The sequence below is a fragment of the Capra hircus genome, chromosome 8, assembly GCF_001704415.2.
Source record: "Capra hircus breed San Clemente chromosome 8, ASM170441v1, whole genome shotgun sequence".
Classification (NCBI taxonomy): Eukaryota; Metazoa; Chordata; class Mammalia; order Artiodactyla; family Bovidae; genus Capra; species Capra hircus.
In genome coordinates this window covers 50,880,603-50,902,236 of record NC_030815.1, presented here as the reverse complement: position 1 = coordinate 50,902,236, position 21,634 = coordinate 50,880,603, and the positions used below count along the sequence as shown (strand labels likewise).

The window sequence follows — 21,634 nt, the reverse complement described above, 5'->3', positions numbered from 1 at the left end:
ATTCTAAAGAGCTGAAAGGAGAGAAAACATTTATTAAGCCAATATACCAGACATTTTCACTCTTTATCTCATTTATTTCTCCCAATGGCCCTGTATTAAGGGTACTATTATATCCATTTTAGAAACAATACAGTCTAGACCTCAAGTAGCTTTTTAAACAGATCACACTTACTAACTGGCAGAGCAAAAACGAGAAGTCCATGCTTCTATTAGCTTTTGGCTGCCTTTAGTTCAGTGCAAGAGGTGAAGGAGGGAAGCAACACATTTGTTGGAAAGAATGAAGGAATAAATATACCTCAGCTCTGCTATTTACGTGTCCCTGTGTAAGACAATTAATTTTCTGAGTCTGTCTTCATTTTTTAAAGTTAATTATTTAAAAAATTTATTTAGTTTTGACTGCACTAGGTCCTTGTTGCTGCACAGGCTTTCTCTAGTTGAGGTGAGTGTGGGCCTTTTTCTAGTTCTGGTGGGCAGGCTTTTCATTGTGGAAGCTTCTGTTGCTGTTTGTGGGCTCTAGGCATGCGGGCTCAGTAATCGTAGTGCAGGGGCTTAGCTGCTTCCAGGCACGTGGGATTTTCTCAGGCCAGGGATTGAACCTGTGTCCCCTGCATTAGCAGGTAAATTCTTAACCACTGAACCACTAGGGAAATCCTCTTCATTTGTTAAAGGAAGATAACAAGACTTCCTTCACAGAATTGAGGTAAAGAACAAATAAGGTGATACAATAGAGAAAAACAAAATATAAAATATTAAATGTTAGATAGTGTCAACTACAAATTGGCACTTGCCATGGGTGGTTGCTATCTAACACTCACAAGGATTAAATCATGTGTTGCTGCAGCTGCTGACCTTTAACGGTCCCTGAAGGAGTTCAGTGTGGAGAGTAAAAAGGAGGCACTCTGTGCTTGGGGGAGAACAGATCTTCAGATAGTTAGATATTCTAAGGAGTTCACTTTATGAGCCCAATTCTTATATTTCCTCATATCTAGAAGAGCACCAAAATCCTTCATGGTGATAACTGTTTCTCACAACTAGCAGAAGCTAAATAAGACTAACAGAAATGTTCTACCTAAAGTATATGCTTGATTGCATGCACTCCCCCTTTATCAAAATCACATATATACTGTCCCTTCCCCTTACCTCTTTGGAGCAATTTCTCAGAGCAATTTTGGGTGCTGTCTCCTGGGGTGCAATGCTCATTTTGCCCCAAATAAAACTCAACTTGAAATCCTCACGTTCTGCATTTTTTAAGTTGACAGTAGCATGACACAGGTAACAAATTATGCTATGTATAATTTGTGTGTGCATATGAAAACAGCTGGAGAAGGGCATGGCAACCCACTCCAGTAGTCTTGCTTGGAGAATTCCACGGACAGAGGAGCCTGGTGGGCTCCGTCGGGTCGCAAAGAGTTGGACACGACTGAGCAACTAAGCACAAGCACATGAAAACAGCATCGGTAAGTTAAAATTATGAGAATTTATACAAAGCTTCCAAGCACCAAACCCAAAGAGAAATGGTACTGGATAGAAAATTTGGAAAAATAAGCAAGAAATTTATACAAACACACACACACATATATTCATATATATATTATGGGGTGGTTTTTTTTTTTTGTATATACACGCTGCTTTATCTCTTTATTTATTTATGGCTGCACTGGGTCTTCCTTGCTGCACACAGGCTTTCTCTGGTTGCAGAGAATCGAGGCTACTCTATAGTTGTGGTGTGCGGGCTTCTCATTGCTATGACTTCTCTAGTTGTAGAGCACAGGCTCTAGGCTGTAGGCTTTGAACTTGTGGCTAGCAGGCTCTAGAGGGGGTGGGATTGAGTTGCTTCTTGGTATATGGAATGTTCCCTGACCAGGGATTGAACCCGTGTCCCCTGCGTTGGCAGATGGGTTCTTAGCCATTGATTGCACCACCAGGGAAGTCTACAAGAAATCGACATATTTATCTGAAAGAGGGTATGGGTGGTTAGGGACAGGGTAAAGAAACTTCACATTTGTAACCTTTGCATTTCCCTTTTTAATTTTGAACCATGTATTACTGCATTGCTATTCAAAGAAGAAACAGACTTTAAATTTTATAAAAATATTATATAGAAATGTAGCATTTCTATATGTAATAGGTAACATTTCTATATGTTATTAACATAGATAACCACAGTACTTTTCACTGCCTTTTTTTCCAATTACTAAATTATGAAAATGAAGCCACTTCATTTTCAACATGATTATATCTTTTTAACAGAATTTGTGGCCCCAGGGCAAGTTTATTGTTGTTGAGAATTAAACAGTCTTACCATTATTTTGAAGTGCTTCCGTGATGGTTCAGAGGTAAAGAATCTGCTTGCAATGCAGACGATGGGGGTCGGGGGGTTGGGGGTGTTCAGATGCCGGCCGGGGAGAGGGAGATGCTTGTTCTGTCCCTGGGAGGTAAGATCCCCGGGAGAAGAGAATGGCAACTAGTTTCAGTATTCTTGCTGGGACAATCCCAGGGACAGAGGAGCCTGGCGGGCTATGTAGTCCATGGGGTCGCAAAGTGGGAGACGCGACTGGGAAGGCACGCAACATTATTTTGAAAGACTAATTTCCTCGATGGTAGATTAAATTGAGTGGAATGACTTATTTTCTAAGAATAACACTAAGTGCAGGTAGGGCAGCCGTTTTATTTATGAGCTCATAGAGAAATGGAGAGAAAAGTGAACGAAGAGTTAGTGGTTAACTCTGACCTTGCTATGGGGTACCATTAATCGTGCACTGCTATGGCTCCTGAGAGCTTTGGTGGTCTTCCAAAGTGCGTGTACTACATAGAGTCCTGAATTTTTCCTGATCTGCTGCCATGACCAGTCCAGGGTGGTCCTTTTCTAGGTCCCCAAACACTGGAAAGATGACAGTGTCCCTCTCCCTTTATGCAATTAAAACAGAAATTCACTTAATAAATTAAAAGTTAAATCAGGGTGAATGCAAGGCCTTTCTTCTAGACTTTCTGAAATAAAAGTTCAGAAAATTCATCAAAGCTAAACTTTTTTCCTGCATTTTTCTTCCTTTCTAGTCTGTTAACCTTAATCAGAAGTCTGGCTCTAAAGCCGGAACCACGCGGTTCCCCTAAGCTGCCAGCCCTAACGCACCAGCAATCTCCTTCACCCCACCCATCTGGCACTTAGCTCCGCCCACTTCACGTGTCGCCGTGACGTCAGCACGCCGTCGCAGAAGCCTGGCATCAAATGAGCGCAGGTGGCTGCGGTCCTTCGTCGGGCTCTCGAATGCGCAGGCGCTGTCGTTTCGGGAGCTCTGAAGAGCTGGCGGAGCCCGGCGAGGATGGAGGCCTCAGGGCGGCGGGGGCGGAGCGCGCCGCGAGCAGGGGGCATGTCCGCAGCGGGCGCCGTCTAGAGGAAGGCCGAGCAGCCACCACCACGCTTTCAGTCGCGGCGAGACGCAAGCGAGCCAGGCTGAGGGCCGCGGCGGCGATGCAGCGACGGCGGCGCCCACCGCCGCCCGCTTCTCAGCTGCCGGAGGGCTGCGGGGGAGGCGGTGCCGGCTGCGGGGGAGGCGGCGTGAACGAGGAGGTGGAAGTGCAGTTCTCCGCCGGGCGTTTGGGCTCCGCCGCGGCAGTTTCGGTGGCGGCGGCCGCGCGCAGCACGGAGGAAGAGGAGGAGAGGCTCGAGCGCGAGCACTTCTGGAAGATCATAAATGCCTTCCGCTACTACGGGTAAGGAGCCCGTGGCGGACCCCGGCTCAGCCCGTCGGGGCGCCAGCCGCTTGCGGCGGACCCGCCGGACGCCACGCCTCCGGGGCGTCGGAACCGGGCCGCCTGAGCTGACCTCCGGGCCCCCGAGTCATCTCGCACCACCTTAGCCCCTCCCGGCACAGCAAACCCGCGTGTCTGCCGCGCCGTCTGCTGCTCAACCTCTTGTCTTCTGACCTCAGGAGCAGATTAGCCCTCTTGCCTTCCATCCCTCGTTAAAGGTTTGGCTTTGAGGCCCGTGGGGATGACCGGAAAAGTGCTGTAAGAATTTCAGATAGAAGATGTTGATGGTAAAATCGTCCAGTGCTGGGCATGATTTGTTTGTGTTGTCGATGTCCTCCAAACTGAACAGACGGAGAACCCAAGTTCACCTACACGTGGGATGCTGTAGGACATTTTTTCCCAAACTGTTGCCAGTTCTTGTTGAGGGCAGCATTAAGATCCCCCGGCCCTCCCCGTCCTAGCCGCACCGGCCCCCTCTCCCCGCCCCCGGGCGCTGTGAACGCACAGGCACTTTTGTGGTCCCCTACCCCCACCCCCTATTTGGCGCGGTGAACGCACAGGCACTTGTGGTGAGCGAGTGAATGATGCCACTCAGTGTCTTTAACTGGTGGGTGAAATTAAGGTCGCAGATAGTCCGGATGTTCTAAAATTTGCAAATTTTTAGGGAGGGAAATGAGAGAAAATACTGTAGGAGCCGCCTTTATGATATTTTCTGCAAATGTGTATCGAATTCTCACTGGATTGGGCATCGTGGTAGGACTTTTAAACTTCCTAACTTGGACTTTCTTATAAATAAATCTTAAAGTAGCTTAGTCACAGACTTGTAGTTACAAGAACTGAAAGGGACTTAAAACAACTGGGTTTTCAGGTAAAGAAAGCACTTTTATTCGTGTGAGGGATGAGTCCACCGACTACTGTGTTCTAACTCTGCATTTGGAATCAGGTAGATGTGACCTCCTACTCAAGTAAAACTGTTCCTTTAGACGGGCTCCTGCTGTGCTTTATGCAAATTTTTTAATATTGCTTGACTGACCTCCTCAAGGGCAGGGACTGAGCCTTATTTATTTTTATGTCACCAGTGCCTGGCGTTTTGTTGGAACTCTATTTTTAACAGGACCAGTGGTAGCAAAGAAGTACATTTGTCCTTCCCAGATAGTTTGTCAGTTTGTAACTGATCATTAGTTTGTTACTATTCTGAATTTCAAAACTTGCTTAATAAAAGCTTATTTAGACTCTGATTACATTTGTGCCATGACTTTTTGAGGTTGAAAGATCTTGATGAAATCTACTAATTAAACCCAGGCATATGAACCATGGACCACATTACTTACGGAGGGAAAGGCAGACAATCAGAATTGAATTTGTTGCAAGTATTATGTCTGGAAGAACCATACAGGGAGAAGAAGGAGCTGACATTAGGTAGCTCAAAGTGGTAGGTACAGAAAAGTCTGGTATATTTTACTGTTGAAAAATGTAGAAAGAATATTGGGAAATGTCCTGGGACTGTAGTAGACACAGTTAAAATGTGTGTTTGTTTATTAGGTGTAGTATGTATTAGGACTACTTTAGAATTGATATTTATGATTAAGTATCAGCTGGGCCTTTTTGTGGGTGAGGGCAAGGGATTTTGATCTGAAACTAGGACCCAAGTGTGGTAATATAGAAAGGGGCCCTGTGTGTGTGTTCAGGTGGTTGTGATACTGTTTTCTATACACTTCTGCCTCTTATATAGCAGTTCAGTGTGAGATCGAGGAAAATTTCATTTTTTGCAACAGTCCTTTTTATATATATGTACTCAAAAAAATTGAAATCCCTTATACTAAAAATAGTATACAGTTAAACGTATGTTTAGAATTACAGAAAGGATTGTGTAGCAGAAAACACTGGATTATTACCTTCCAACATTTTATAATCTTATAGACCTGTGCTGCCCAATATATTCAGCCACTAATCACATCTGGCTAAATTTAAGCATTAATTAAAATATAGTAAGATTTACAGTTCGTCTTTTCAGTCTCAGTAGCCACATTTCAGGTGCTCAGCAGCCACATTTGACTATTGTCTGCTGTCTTGGACAATGCTGATGTAAGCCTTTCCATCATTGTAGTAAGTTCTTAGGGACAGTCCTATTCTAGACCATTAGCAGGTACATCCAAATATTGGAAAACTGGGTTTTACTGCTCACTGTCTTTTCATCAGGATATAGGAGATTTAGATAAGGGTCGTGAAGCAAGAAATGTCTTCTGATTAATATTTTCTCTTTCCAGTGGCTTTCAATTTTGTACTTCCTATAGATTTTACTTAGATGACATAGTCTCACTAAGGTAAAATGATTATAGCAAAAAATGTTAGCCTTAAATTACCACTTTTGTTATAAATGGAGATACCTACTCATATAGGGTATGCTACATTTGAAATATTAAAGGTCTTGTCAGAAATGTCCTACTTTTAGAAATAGCAGTTAGGTGGGATCTTAAAAACTGAGATGTAGAGCTCATTTTTACAGATGAGGGGATAGGCATGTAAAGAAGTAAGCAACTTGCACAGGGTTGTCCAACCAAATTGTGGTAGAGTCTGGCCTGAAATCCAAAAGCATTAACTTAAAATTTACCCTATATTAGTAAGCAGTGATGCTAGTAAGACAATTTCAACTTTGGGTATTTAATAAATATTTAAAATGGGTTGAGACACTCTGCTGAATAGATACGTTTCCCTGTTTGGAATTCTAGAATACTTCAACAGGAGCAGAGGAATGGGTCTGTGATTCTTGGCTAGATCTATCATTGGACCCACTCTTATAAAAGATGACTGAGTCAGAGTTGGGGTCACTGCCTTGTAGAGGGAGCTTGAGGTAGGGATACACTTGAGGAAATAACAGCCACTGACCCTACTTTCTCCTCTTAGGTACCCAAGGATGTGGCCTTTTAATGCTGACTCAGTTCAGAACCAAGGAGAGTCTGAAGGTTGTAAAATATTCCTTTAAAACAGGGTTGGTAAACTTTTCTTAAAGAGCCAGGCAACGAATATTTTAAACTCTGAGAGCTAGGTGGTCTTTGTTAAACGTGTAGGCCTGTGTGCTTGTGTGAAAGCAACCACAGGCAGTATGTGAAGGAATGAGCATAGCTGTGTTCCAGTAGAACTCTTTACGAAAACAGGCAAGTAGCCAGGAGGTCATAACTTGTCCACTGCTGTCTTAAGCACGTTGGTGACCTAAGCATTTACAGAAGAGTGAAATTAGCCCCAGTTAAAAAATCCCACACACAGGAGCCTGGCAGGCTACAGTCTATGGGGTCACAAAAAGTCAGGCACGACTGAGTGACTGAACACATTCGCACATGCAAAAGGATTCTGGTCCTCTTGATTGTGTGAGCTATGAGAAGAGGCATTTTAGGATGACTCATTAATTTCTGACTTGGTGGATGTATGGTGTACCATTGATCAACAGCAGCCATTTAGGAAGAAGTACAGATTTCTTTGGTAGGACATGTGCTAAGTTCAGGTTGGAAATGTTGAGTTTTGAGGTGTGCTCAGAGGGAGGTTGTAGGGCATCCAGTGCCCAGGAATTCAAGGAAAGAATTACTGTGAGACTGTTTAACCTGTTGACAGTAAATTATAAACTGTTGCAGCTCTGTTTGATGACTTTAAGTAGTTTCTTAGTGTCATACTCTACTGAGAGAAGTGTCAATTGATACAGTTTTTCTGAAAATCAGTTTGTATCAAGAACTTTATAAATTCTTACCTTTTCTGACGTGGTAATTCTTTTGGGAATTTGTGGTAATTTTTTTTCCTCTAAAATATAGATAGATTTTGAACACAAAAAGTACATTGTGTTGACAGGTAAAAGTATCTAGATGCCCAGTGTTTGGGAAATAGCTAAGTAAATTTTGGTTGCATAAGATGGGATGATGAGCAGTCCTTTTAGTCATTTGAGAACTTTTTTCTACCCTGGGAAAATTATTTTGATAAGGATGAAGAATTTCAAGTGTTTCTAAAACTTTAATATGTATGTGGGTCATTTGATGATCTTGTTAAAGGGCAGATTACATTTTAGTAGGTCTCGCATGTGAGACCTGTGAATCTCCACTTCTAACCACTTCCAAGTGACATGCTGCATTTTTGACTAGAAAGGTATTAGTTTACTTTGTCTTAAACAACAGCAATAAAGCAGAAATATGCCAGAGTTAGAAGTGCTTACCTCTAGAAGAGGAATTATTAGGAACTTACCCCCCCCCCGAGTACTTTTACTGCTCTGTATTTTTCATATTTTTGCTATGTATACATTAGTTTCATAAATTAGATATACCTCGTATATTTGAGCTCTGATTATGTTTTAGGCGCTGGGCTAAGTGTGTAGTGTGCATTATTTTGTTACAGTTTCAGTGAAATGTATTAGGTAGGCAGAGGGGTATACTGGTATTTGCCTCATGGAGTTTTATGCATGTTTTTCAGAATAATTCATTTTAAGTGACTTGGTTTAGTGCCTGACACTTACTAAATCTCAATAAATCATAGCTTCTATCATTATCATCATTGTTATATATTCCTTGTTTATGTATATGAGGCAGTTGGGGCACAGAGAAAGGAAGTAACTTGCTAAGAGTCACAAAGCAAATACATAGCATAACCTGGATTTCAGTCCAGATCTGTTAGACTCCAGAGGTCTTAAAAAAAAAAGAAGAAGCAACAATTGGTGCAACCACTGCCAACTCCAGTTTACAGTATCCCTAACCACCCTCAGAATACCACCACACACAATCTTCTACAAATAAGTTATGTCAAGGGTTTCTTCAGAATCTCCTTAGATGTGACTGTTCAGAAATTAGACACTGATTTGACATGAGATAAAAATGAGAGAATTATCTGAATGACTAGAGGGATTCATGCAACTGAATGAAAAATATTTTTCATTTCCATTTAGTACTGAGTAAATGCCAAAGAACGTTTAGAAGAAACACATCATGCATTTATGTATTTGTTTATTTGTATATGTAAAATGTAAAGAATGATGTAGTGAACATCTACCACCCAGTTTAAAAAAAAGAACATTATCTTATCCTTTTCCCCTCAAAGGACATCATTTTTCTGAATTTTCATTTCCTTGCTTTCCTTGTAGTTTTTCTACATATGTTCAGTCCCTAAAATATATTGCTTATTTTTATATAAGATGAAATTTGTACATTATGTATTTTTCTGCAACTTGCTTTGTTCCAACAAATATTTTGTTCCTGAGTTTTATCCATTTTATTGTGTGTAGCTGTATTTATTGATTGTATTCCATTGTACAACTATACTGTATTTTCTTTGTTCAGTCTATTGGAGATGGACTTTCTGGGTTGTTCCAGGTTTTTTGCTTGTTATTTCTTACAGTGCTGTGATGAGACTTATTCATGTGTCATGTGCCCATTTGCAAGAGTTTCTTGATTTTGTGTCTAAGGTGTATGATTGCTAGGTCATAGGGAGTGTGCATATTAAGTTTTTACTAGGTAATGCTAAATTTTCTGAAGTGGTTATACTAACTTATGCACCCACCATCAATCTGAAGATAAATATTCTAAATCTTCCACATTTTTACCAATATTTCATATAGTCAGGTGTTTAAATTTTGCCCGTCTATCTGACTGATGTAAAATGATATTTCATTGTGAGTGTATTATTTAACTTTTAAAAATGATGTTCTTTTTAGGTTTTATAAATTGGTTGTCCTCAAAGTGACCTTTAGAGTTATCTGGAAACTGTTGTGAATGTTGTTGTATAAAAAGCTATAGAATTTCAGTTTTTCATTTGTTTACTATTTTTGTGGCATGTAAGATCATTTACAATATTTAAAAAAATTCAACTTGGTTGACTTAAAACACATTTTGTGTATATTCTGATTCTAGAGCAGCATTCTGCTACTTGATGGATAAATCTAAAGCATTCAGCTGTTTTGCTGAAAACCTTTTTTGGAAATTGAAATCATAAAAATAAACTTATTGTGCATTAATCCTCTTTATGTTTGCTTTTTTTCCTCCCTTCTAATTGATGCAGATGTTTTAAACTATTGGTCTTTTGTTTAGTTGCAACATAGAAAACTTCATAAGTCAGTATCCTTTAAAAAACTGAAAGGTTGTAAATGGCTGGACAGTATACATTATAGGGAAATAATTTGTGCAGGAAGACAACCTTAAAATATTTTAAGATTGGCCTCTGGTGAGAATTCTTTTGCCAATTAAAAAAACACCTTTTATGTTTTAGCACCAGTATGCATGAGCGAGTGCACCGAACAGAAAGACAGTTTCGATCACTCCCAGCTAATCAACAGAAACTACTTCCTCAGTTTCTTCTTCACTTGGACAAGATCCGGAAATGTGTTGATCATAATCAAGAAATACTACTGACCATTGTGAATGATTGCATACATATGTTTGAAAATAAAGAATATGGAGAAGATGTATGTGAAATTTTGTTCTCTTTGTTTTTATTTTAGGATTTAATCTATATTTTGAGATCTTTCTGGATTTCTTTTCTGTAATTTTCATGGCTCATTTGCTCTACTTGGAGAAGATTTTCACTTGTTATGTTCAGTCCCTTTATTAGGCTTGATAGCACAGTATACCGGAAACTGGATTTGTTGGCAGATTCCCCCTGCCCCCCCACAACATACTAAGATAATTGTTGGCATTTTGATACACCTTTCCATAGTGTTCTGACTATTACAGCATTTGGAGTTAGTGACGTACATTTTTAATAAACAATTTTACTAGCTATGTAAAATTAATTTTACCTTGATATTTTCAGAATCTTACATCTATTGATATTCATCTTTTACTTTTAAAAAAAATTGTTTTTACTTATAACTTTCAAGGGACTGGCAGAAATAGGAGCTCAAGTCCTTTTTGTATCCACAGGGTAGATGCAGTTGGGTCACTTGAGCCTGTCCATGCTGTCCCATGAGTGACCTGAAGGAACTCTTCCCTCTCTTAGAGTTTGGTCTGCATAGCATTCCAGTTCTGATCCTCTCCTGAGTACACATTGCTTAGTTAGATGGTGGCTTCGTGATTAATGAACCATAGTTTATTGAGGGTAGAAGTGAGACCACCAAACTCCTTTCATTTAGGATCTCAAGCTGCACTTGAACCCAGGTTGAGGTGAGAGGCTAGTGATTTACCCTCTAAACCATCTATAAAGTATCTCTATAGCATGATTATTTAACTATAACCATATGCAAGAGTGATTACTTTTTGAAAAACTAATTGATTTCTGTTTTTTAAACAGGGAAATGGAAAGATTATGCCAGCATCTACGTTTGACATGGATAAGTTAAAATCCACATTGAAACAGTTTGTGAGAGACTGGAGTGAAACTGGGAAAGCAGAAAGGGATGCCTGCTACCAACCAATCATTAAAGAAATTTTAAAAAATTTTCCAAAAGAGAAATGGTAAATAGTATCTTGTTTTTAACCAATTTCTTTATGTAAGCACTGAGTTTCTCTGAGAGAAATTTCGCAGTCTTGATTAATTTTTACAGTTGTTGAGTGCCTGTATATTTTCATGTGTTGGTGTATGCTGTTACATGTGCTATTCTTGGATGCTTCATCTGTGTGAGTTTGCAGTTAATGTTTTGAATAATTATTGTTCTAGCACTATGGGAAATTATCTAGAAATTAAATAATGGTTAGATTGAGTGTTTATTATCAGTGATGTCTATCCTTTTATAATTTGTTTTATGGCAGAGCAAAAAGCTCTAAAGCATTTTAATTTTCCTCTTTATGGCATATTTGTATGCAAATGAGTGATCTATAGCTCAGAGAAGAGATTCTTAACTTTTTTATGCCATGAAAACTTTGAACAGTCCGAAGCCCATCTTTTCTTTTTCAGTAAAACATTTCTAAATGAGTAAAGTGACATACATAGGATTGCAAAGAAACCAGTTATTATGAAATATGGTTATCAAAATGCTTAAGCAAGCTTGTGCTATAACCTGCTTTTTTATCAAGTATCACATTAAATAAAAGTCTTAAAAGGAGATTTTAATAGAGTTTGAAAATACCTGAATACTGTATGTTATTTTGAGACTCTCAACAGCTAATATGAAGTGAAAATATATATAATGTATAATTTCTGTTGGTGATAAAGTCACAGGTACTTCTAAAGCTACTCTTGTTTGTTTTCTGCATTCACAGCTGATAGAAACATCAGTTAAAGGCTAATGAAATTAAAATGTAATTTTTTTTTTCACCCCCTTGTAGGTACAGTGAATTTTTTCCATAGACCTTTTTGGTCCATGGATCCCAGGTTGGGAACCTGACTCAGAGGTTATCTGTTTAAAGAGAACCAATGGATGGAGTTCATTCCATTGTTTAAAGGATCTTTGAGAAAAGAAAGCCTCCTTTTCCTTATCTTCCCCTCTTTGTTGATTGACATCTTTCAGTTTAGATGTATCTATCCAGAAATTTCAATACATATGTATATGTCCCTTCTCTTTTTTGAAAACATTTTATTTTGAAATAAGTTCAAAGTTACCCAAGAAGTTGTATGGATTGTATAGAGAGCTCCTGTGTATTTTTCACCTAAATTCACCAGTTCTTAGCATTTTACATTTGCTTTTTTGTTTCCTTTTCCTACTTCCCTTCTTTCTTCCCACCTTTATGTTTTTACCCACGGCAGTACGTATACACAATTATTTAAACTATTTGAGAGATCAGTTAGTATTATATCATGTTTTTTACTGCCTATTATTTGAGTTTTTCTTAAGAACAATGATATTCACTTACATAAACCCAGTGCAGTTACCAGATTGAGGAAATTTAAACTTGAATACTGTCTTATTTGTGGTCTATATTTAAATTTCACAAATTATCCTGATAATGTCCTTTGTCACACTTATTTTTCTGTTCAGTCTAGGATCCAGTCCAGGATGTTATATTTAATTCTGATGTCTTTCTTAGTCTTTAATCTGGAAGAGTTCCTCGGCCTTGTTTTTTTTTTAACTTTCATGACATTTTTGAAGAATATGAGGAAGTAATTCTATAGAACATTCTTCGGTTTGATATTGTCTTAGACTTCTTCATGGTTAGGTCTAGATTGTGTGTCTTCTCTCAAACTAATACAGAGCTGATGTTGTATCCTTTTCAGAATATTACGTTCAGAGATATGCAATGTCTGTTAGCCCCTCATTGATTTTAATCAAGATGTTATTTTGTTCTTCCCACTATTTAGTTACTGTTTCTCTTCTTGCAACTAATAAGCAGTTGTTGAGGAGATACTTTGAGACCATGCAGTTAGTATCCTATTCCTTTGCAAACCCTTTCCCTCCTAAAATTGTCATCCATTGAATCTTGGATGGACTAACCTTGTTATGATGTTGGTGGAATGGTGATTTTCTAACTCTACAGTTATCAGCATTCTATTAATATTCTTATTGATTACAGGGATGACTCATGGTTCCTATTTATTCAGTAGGTTATAATCCATTACCATTGCTTTTTAAATTTTCTTCTTTAAATTTCCTCAGATTTGGCCAGTAGGATTCCAGTTGGTTGGTGCCTATGTCCTTTTGGCATGGCATGCTTCAGTTGTTTTTGGAGCACTTCCTTACTTTCTGGAATAATAAAGACATTTTAGTTCAATCTTGTATCTTTCCTGCTTAAGTCCTGGAGTGGGTATTTTCCCAAGGACCTGTTCCTTTTAATGTAGAATGGAGTGTAGAGACCAAGATTTGGCACTAGGCATGTTCATTGTTCCTGAGATGTCATTGCTTATGGGTCTTTCAGCAGATAGAACTTAAACACACACCCCAAACACAAGAGATCATGAGTTCATGTTGGTACTTTCAATTTTAATCCAGCCCTGTTGGATTCCTCCCTTAGCTTCCTCCATTCTGTCTGTCTGTCTTTTCCACAGTGAAAAACCTGGCTTCTGACATCAGTATATTTGCTTACTCACTCAGTCCTACAATACTTGGGCTTCCCTGGTAGCTCAGATGGTAAAGAATCTGCCTGTAATGTGGGAGACCTGGGTTCGATCCTTGGGTTGGGAAGAATGTCCCTTGGAGAAGGGACTGGCTATCCACTCCAGTATTCTTGCCTGGAGAACTCCATGGACAGAGGAGCCTGGCGAGCTACAGTCCATGGGGTCACAAAGAGTCAGACACTACTGAGCAGCTAACATTTTATTTTTCTACAATACACACACAAGTTTCAGAATTGTTACCTCCACATTATAGGAAAAACAAAACTACCAAAAGGAGTTCAGGATTTGCCAGGAAGTATTCTCCCCCCTAAACTAAGGGTTTTTAATAGAAATATTCTTCACTGTTTTACTCAAATTACCTCCCTTTCAGCCTTCTCACCCTAGGTATGGTTATGTTTTTTATGTGAAATCCAGTATATTTAGGTTTATTTGTTTTTGTTCACTTTTAGTTTTAAAGTTGCGTGTCCCTGCCTCCTTCCCCATTCCTGTTGGTTTTTTAATTTTTTTGATTTGTGGACTATCATCTTGACAAAACTATATTCAGAAAAAATGTCATTCATTCCTCTGTCTTTTCTTTACCCCACTCTACCATATAGGTAATCAGTATTATTGATTTCTCATTTATCCTTCTTGTTTGTATTTTCTGTCTTTTTTATGGAGGTAAGTAGGTATTTTTTTTTCCCCCTCTGTAGGTATCCCCTTTTGTCATACACAAACTGCAGCATAATAGATATTTTATTTTGCACTTTGATTTTTTTCACTTAATGATACATCCTAATTTAGCTGTATATCAGTTCTTAGAGGTCTTAGTCAGTCCTTTTTTTTTTTTTTTTTAACAGTTTCAGACTACTTCTATCTCCTATACTTGGCTATTTAAGTAAAGAAGTTGGCAGTATCTTGCATTTATAATGCTGTAGTTAATAACCTTGTGCATGTTTATTTTTTGGATTGCTGGAGATGTATCTTTAGCGTAAATTCTTAGATGTGAGATTGCTGCATCTGGAAGGTAGATGTATATTGGTGCAACAAAATACCATAAATTTAACTGCTTAAAACAAAACACATTTACACTTCATAGTTTCTGTGTGGGTAGGGATCTGGACATGGTTTCACTCTGTGTAGGATCTTACAAGGCTATAAACAAAGATATGTGCTGGACTTTGTTCTCATCTAGAGACTTGACTGTAGAAGCATAGACTTCCAAGCTCATGCAGATTGTTGGCAGAATTTGTTTCATTGTGGTTGTAGGCCCTGGCTTCTTGCTGACTGAGGGCTAGAAGCCTATCTCAGCTCCTGAAGGTCCCTCACACTCCCCTTGTGGGCTTTCACAAGTGGCTACTTAGATTTTGTCAAGCTAGCAAGAAAGTCTTTAGAGTAAGCAGGCTGTTACATTATAAGACTTCATTGAGTGTTTTATAATGTAACACAATCATAGGAGTGACATGTATTGGCGTTGCTCAGTGGGTAAGGAATCTGCCTGCAGTGCAGGAGACCCAGATTTGATTCCTGGTTTGGGAAGATCCCGTAGAGAAGGAAATGGCAACTCACTCCAGTATTCTTGCCTGGATAATTCCATGGACAGAGGAACCTGGCAGGCCACCGTCCCTAGGGTTGCAAAGAGTCACAGAGTCAAGACAGGACTGAGCAACAACACTTTCACTTTTTTCATATGTAAGCATTTATTTCTGGACTCTCTGTTCTATTCCATTGGTCTATATGTGTTTCCTTATGCCAGTACCATACTTATTTTAATTTCTATAACTTTGCAGGTTTTGAAGTCAGGAAGTGTGATTTGTACATTTTATTCTTTTTCAAGATTATTTTAGTTCTTTGGGGTTCTTTGCAATTTCATACGAATTTCAGAATCAGTTTCTCCATTTCTCTGAGAGGCTGTTGGAATATTGCCAGGGATTGTGTTGAATATGTAGATTGTTTCTGGTGGTATTGATATCTTAATAATGAGTAATGCTTCTCAGGTGGTGCTAGTGGTAAAGAACCCACCCACTAATGTAGGAGACGTAAAAGGTGTAGGTTTGATCCCTGGGTGGAAAGACCCCTGGAGAAGGGCATGGCAACCCACTCCATTATTGTTGCCTGGAGAATCTTACGGACAGAGGAGCCTGGTGGGCTACAGTCCATAGGGTTGCAAAGAGTTGGACACACCTGAAGTGATTCAGCGCTAGCACTAATTCATGAATATAGGATGTCTTTCCATTTATTTAGGTATTCTTTAATATCTTTCAACCTTGTTTTTTAAGTTTCAGTATACAAGTTTTCAGTGTAGCATCTCCTTGGTTAGATTTAATCCTAAGTTTTTCATTCTTTTTCATGTATGGAATTGTTTTCTTAATTTTCTCTTCTGATTGTTCTTTGCCAACGGATAGAAACAGAACTGATTTTTTAATGTGTTTATGTTTATTTTTATGTGTTACAACTTTGCTTAATTTGTTTACTGGCTCTAGTAGCTTTCTTGTTGATTCTTTGGGATTTTCTACATAAAAGATCATCTTGTTTGTGAATAAAGGTGGTTTTTGCCTCTTCCTTTCCCATTAAAATAGCTCTGGAAGTACATCCTTATCTAGTTTCTGATCTTAGAGGGAAAGCTTTCAGTCTTTCACTTTTGGGTGTAATTTTAGCTCTAGGTTTTTTATAAATGCCCTTTTTTGATACTGAGAAATTTTCCCTCTCTTATTTCCTGAGAGTTTTTGTCATGAAAGGATGTTGCATTTGTCAATGCGTTTTCTATGTCAAATGAAGTGATTGTTTTTTTTTTTTCTTTTTCCTATTATTAATAATTTTCTTTTATTCTGTAAGGCTACCTTTGTTTACTTTAATAAGTGCTACAAGTTATTTTGTTAATTTTTATCAGTGGTCCTACATTAAATATTCTACAACTGTTAGAATCATAATCTAGTCTCATATTTCCTCATTTTTCATACTTTTTATAAATGTTTTCAGTTTAGGGAACTTTTGTAAATATTGCTGCTTTCAAAAATCTTAAAGATTCTTCTAGTTGGTATACTCAATGTATGTACTATCTATAAAATAATAGATCATATATTTTACTAGTCTTTGTAAATATAAAGTCCAGGTATTTCTTAATAGTCAAAATATCTTTGTTTCTGAAAAGTAGGTTGTGAGATAAAACTCTTTACAGTTGGAATATACTAAAGTTTGGGTATTTCTGGAAGGCTGAATGTCAAATGCATATGTCAGCATAATTTCTAGCACTTTAAATATGATTTCATTCATACTTAGTGATCACTGAATCATGTATATTGCCATAGTATCCTGTCAGCATGATAATGTTAGCCATAGTAAAAGGGGATCTCATGGGTAAAGGCACTTAATGAACTAGCACAAGTATTATTTTATTGCTATTTACCTGTTATTAGTAGTATTTTTATTACTGTTGACAGATAAAATGTAGACTGGTGAGAAAAGGATGAATTAACTTTAATGTTTTTAACAGGTTATTTTAATATAAAAGAATAATTTAAAAATGTTTTAAATAGGTATTTTACAGGATTCAAAATTTTAAAGGTTTCAAAGGATATAAAATCTCCTCCCCAGTTACCCATTTCCCTTCTCTGATAGTAATTACTGTTATAAAAGTAGGCAGGGATGTATGAATTTTAAATCAAGTGCATCAAAATATCAAACTTTTTTTTTGTCATTCTGGTACCCAATGGAAAATTTACATATTTTTTCTTCTGTCATTTGTTTTGCTTGTTTAATTTAGATTGGTTTCCTTAGAGCATATAAGATGAGTTTTTCAAAAACCCTTAAAAAATAAGCCTAACAAAACATAGCAAAGTCTTTATCCATATTAAAGTCATAACTTTGCCACGAAAGATAAACTCTAAGTCCTGAAAAAGGGACATGATTGTAGCGCTTCAGAATTCAGGTAAATTCTGGTCAAGTTTGGGACTCAGATAAAATTTTTAGGATTCTGTTTGTGCCACAGCAAACACCTGTGAATTTGATATTGTTATACTCAGGCTGAATTTCAGTAATGTTTATGTCAGCTAGCCTTTTGATTGTGTTCTTTTCTTTTTGAAATTTCAATAAAGGCCTTTTCTAACAGATCTGTTTGCAAAACATAATATACTTAAATATGCATAAATTAACTATTCTTGTGGTCATTAAAATACTTTTTTTCTGTGTAAGCATATTTGTCTTATCAGTTTGTCCAGTTTGTTCCTGTTGAGAATTTTAAAATGTCTAAGTTTACAAGTATAAGCAGCTTTGAAGCTGACAGACTGACATGTGTATTGGGGCCTGTTTGTAAATTAATGAAATGCTGTTTTAATTGTGCTGAACGCCAGATACCTCAGTTATTATTGGCTCAGAAATTTAGTGCTGTGAGTTTATAGTTGCTAAGGAAAGAGAGATTCTTAGGTTCAACTCCTGTTTGAAATGGGAAATCACAACCATGTAGAATCATATTCTTCTATGAATCCTGAAAACTACCGGATTGTAGTTTTTTAGATCTTAGTTTCATTAACCCAGTCTATTTTAGAAGAATTTGAAGTGTTATTCTGTCTGTTTGTGGGTGGTAAATCTATTATGTCTTTGCCTCTTAGAATATGTCTAACCCTTCAAGAAGACTTTTAAAATCCTTTAAAGATGGCTTTTTCTACTTAGGTTAAAATAAAAAATGTAAGTTATAAAAGAATTATTTGCATCTGAAAGAAACCATTTTATAAGAGCAAATGAAGATTGCCAAATAATGCAAAGGTAGTTTAGAGGCTGAAAATAGTCTCTTTAATATTTTAAGAGATGTTAAGATAAAATAAATAAGATATTTAATATCTCTTTAATCCAGAAAGCTCTCTTAGACCAGAGAGACAAATATTTCAGATTTCTTTTTCATCAAGATCCCAAGTGCCTACCATTCCAGCATTTCAAGTACTTAAAAATCTTGAAAAAATTTTTTCAAGTATTAAAAAAAAAAAATAGTGGAAAACAATTCAAGATGATAACCTAATAGAAAAAGAGTGTAAATAGTAAACAGATAAAGAAATATAACATGCTTAATCTCATAAGAAAATGCAAATATAAAAACCATACTAAGATGCCATTTTAATCTACTGCAAGAATTTGAAAATTATATAACTTTCTGAAGGTATGAGGAAACATGTTGCTGGTAGAAGAATAAATTAGTAAAATTTAATGGAGGGCAATTTGGTAACATTGAACAAAATTCAGTTTTGATCCTTGCAATTCAGTTTGGGGAAAGCTTTCTACAGATAAGCTCCTGCATATGGAAATTATTTATGCCAAAGATATTAGCTTTAATGTTATATAATAAGACATTGGAGGCAATCTAAATGTCCTTAATTAGCATTATTATTTTGATACATTATTTTATAGTATTAAATGGACTACTTAGTCATAAAACAGATTAAGAAAGCTCTGTGTACTGATTGGGAAAGTTCAAGATATATTAAATCAAGAATTGGTAAGCTTTTTCTTAAAAGGGCTAGCTAGAAGATATTTTAGGCTTTGTAGGCATTGGGGTCTCTGGCTACTGACTATTTAGCTCTGTTGTCATGAGAACATTGCCATAGACAGTACATAAATGAATGGACATGGCTGTGTTCCAGTAAAACCTTTTCACAAATACAGGTGACTGGCTAGTGGGTTATAGTTGCTGACCCCTGTATTAAATGAAAGAAGCAAAGTGATGAACTGGGCATATAAACAAAGGTATGAATGAAGCACTGAAAACACTGAGAAGTGAGTTAAAGCTCTGCCTGGGATATTTGGGAAAAGAAAGACTTTATAGATAAGGTGATAGTTTAAACTAAGTTTGTGTAGGTATGTCGGAGCTCTCAAGATTATGGTTAGGAAGTGTTTTCTGGAATTGATTAAAAGTTGTCTTGGTGATGTACGAAGTTCTTTGTTGGAAGAAGATAAATAAGTTGGGACCATACTTTTGAAGGGACTAGACACTAATTCTGATTTCTAACCCATTTTCTAGTTTGAATAAAGTGTCTCAACATCCAGCTCTATTAAAGCGTGACATTTTGCCGGATTTATTTCAGATTTCTTTGTTGTTTAACAGTTGAAACTGCTCTGCAAATCATACAGAGCACATTCTTCTCTCTGGAGATAACAACTAGCATAAATTTGTTATTCTAATCTTAGCTTTCTACATTAGCTACATGTTTATATATACATATATGAATAACACATTGTGTTCTGTATGTTTTAAAAGATTATATAATGGTTTGTGATGTCATTTCACAATTGTTTTTTGCCCAGAATTGTGTGTTTATGAGTTCTCTGTATGGACTAGCAGTGTTCAATAGAAATATAATGCAAGTCACCTATGTTGTTTTAAATTGTCTAGTAGTCACATGAAAAGTGAAACAGGTGAGATTAATAATATACTTTAATAACCCAGTATATCTGAAACATATTAACATATAAGTATGTTATAATATATAAGATTTTAATGAGATATTTTACATTCCTTTATACTGTCTTTGAATATTGGCATTTATTTTATACTTGCAGCATATTTCAATAGAACTAACCATATTTTAAGTATTTAGTAGCCATATGTGGGTAGTGGCTTCTGCCATGTGAATTGTGATTGTAATAGAACCAAACTCTTCTGATGCTTGAAAGTTGTACATACACTTACCACCAGGGGTCAGCTAAGTGTCATCATGCTGACACACCAAGAAAAAGTATTTTGTGTGTTGGAATTCGCTTATTTGCAGATGCTATGCAAAAATTATTCTCTGTACAATAAAGGAAACTTCTCCCAAGAACAGCGTTTACTGATGGTAAAATAGCTGGAGAGCAAAGGTTAGTATAAACATGGCCAACCACGGTGCAACCATGGCCTCTTCAAACCCACAAGTGCTCTCTGTACTCTTTATTCTTGCTTGTCTAGAAAAGCATTAGAAGTTTCCCACTATTATCAGGGGTGTTACATTTGTAGTAAATATATTGCTTATCCATCAGTTCAGTTCAGTTCCTCAGTTGTGTCGGACTCTGCGGCCCCATGGACTGCAGCACACCAGGCTTCCCTGTCCATCACCACCTCCCAGACCCTACTCAAATTCATGTCCATTGAGTCTGTGATGCCAACCAAACATCTCATCCTCTGTTGTCCCCTTCTCCTCCTGCCTTCAAACTTTCCTAGCATCACTGGAGAAGGGAGTGGCACTGGAGAAGGCAATGACAAACCACTTCAGCATTCTTGCCTTGAGAACCCCATGAACAGTATGAAAAGGCAAAAAAGATTGCTCATCCATAGTCCAGCCCAATAACTACATGCACTTGTTTACTTGCCTGGTTTTTGCTAAGAATCTCAAGCCAGCAACACTTGATTACTGAGGCACATATTAATTGTATGGCTTCTGGTTTTCTAAGTTTAAAAAGTCAGCTCACCAAAAAGGTCTAAACTTAGATTTATATTTCTCTTATTTTCATAGAAAATGCCCTAGACTTCATAAAGACTCAGTAGAAAATGCCTTTTAGAAAGCCTTTGTTTTATATACATTGTGATCAGAGACTTTTTCTTGTATGCTGTTAATATCCTTTATATAAATACCGAATAGAAAAAAAAAAAATTCTAAGAGCAGAGGTTTGGGCAAAAATTCTCCCATTCATTGCTTGATTCTTGATCAGTTTTTCAGTTCTTTGTTTTATAATGTGTTTTCTTTAGTATGTCTACTGAAATCTTTTTTTTTTTCTTAATACAAATAATTGGTAGATCTAAAGTAATCTCTCTTAACTCTTAAGGTAAGGCTCGCTGTATTCTTTATTCTGTGGCTTTAGGACAGCCTTTTAATAGCAGTTCTATATAGAAACTTTCTGCCACAAGGTAGGAATAGAGTTCTATAAGCTTGATTAGTTCAGGAGTATTTAATAATAGCTGTCAAAAAGCTAATTTTAAGTGAACAAAATAAAT

General features: G+C 37.2%; 1 protein-coding gene across 2 annotated transcripts in view; it reads left to right on the top strand.

The window, feature by feature from the left end:
* Nucleotides 2,665-21,634, top strand: part of CARNMT1 (carnosine N-methyltransferase 1) — a 40,253-nt gene continuing 21,283 nt past the window's right edge. Inside the window, exons 1-3 of one of the 2 annotated variants that reach the window (XM_018052078.1) lie at nt 2,665-3,711; nt 9,985-10,180; nt 11,005-11,168. In XM_018052078.1, the coding sequence (XP_017907567.1) occupies nt 3,227-3,711; nt 9,985-10,180; nt 11,005-11,168 (845 nt within the window). In that variant the 5' untranslated portion in view covers nt 2,665-3,226. The other variant, XM_018052079.1, reaches the window with a different exon arrangement.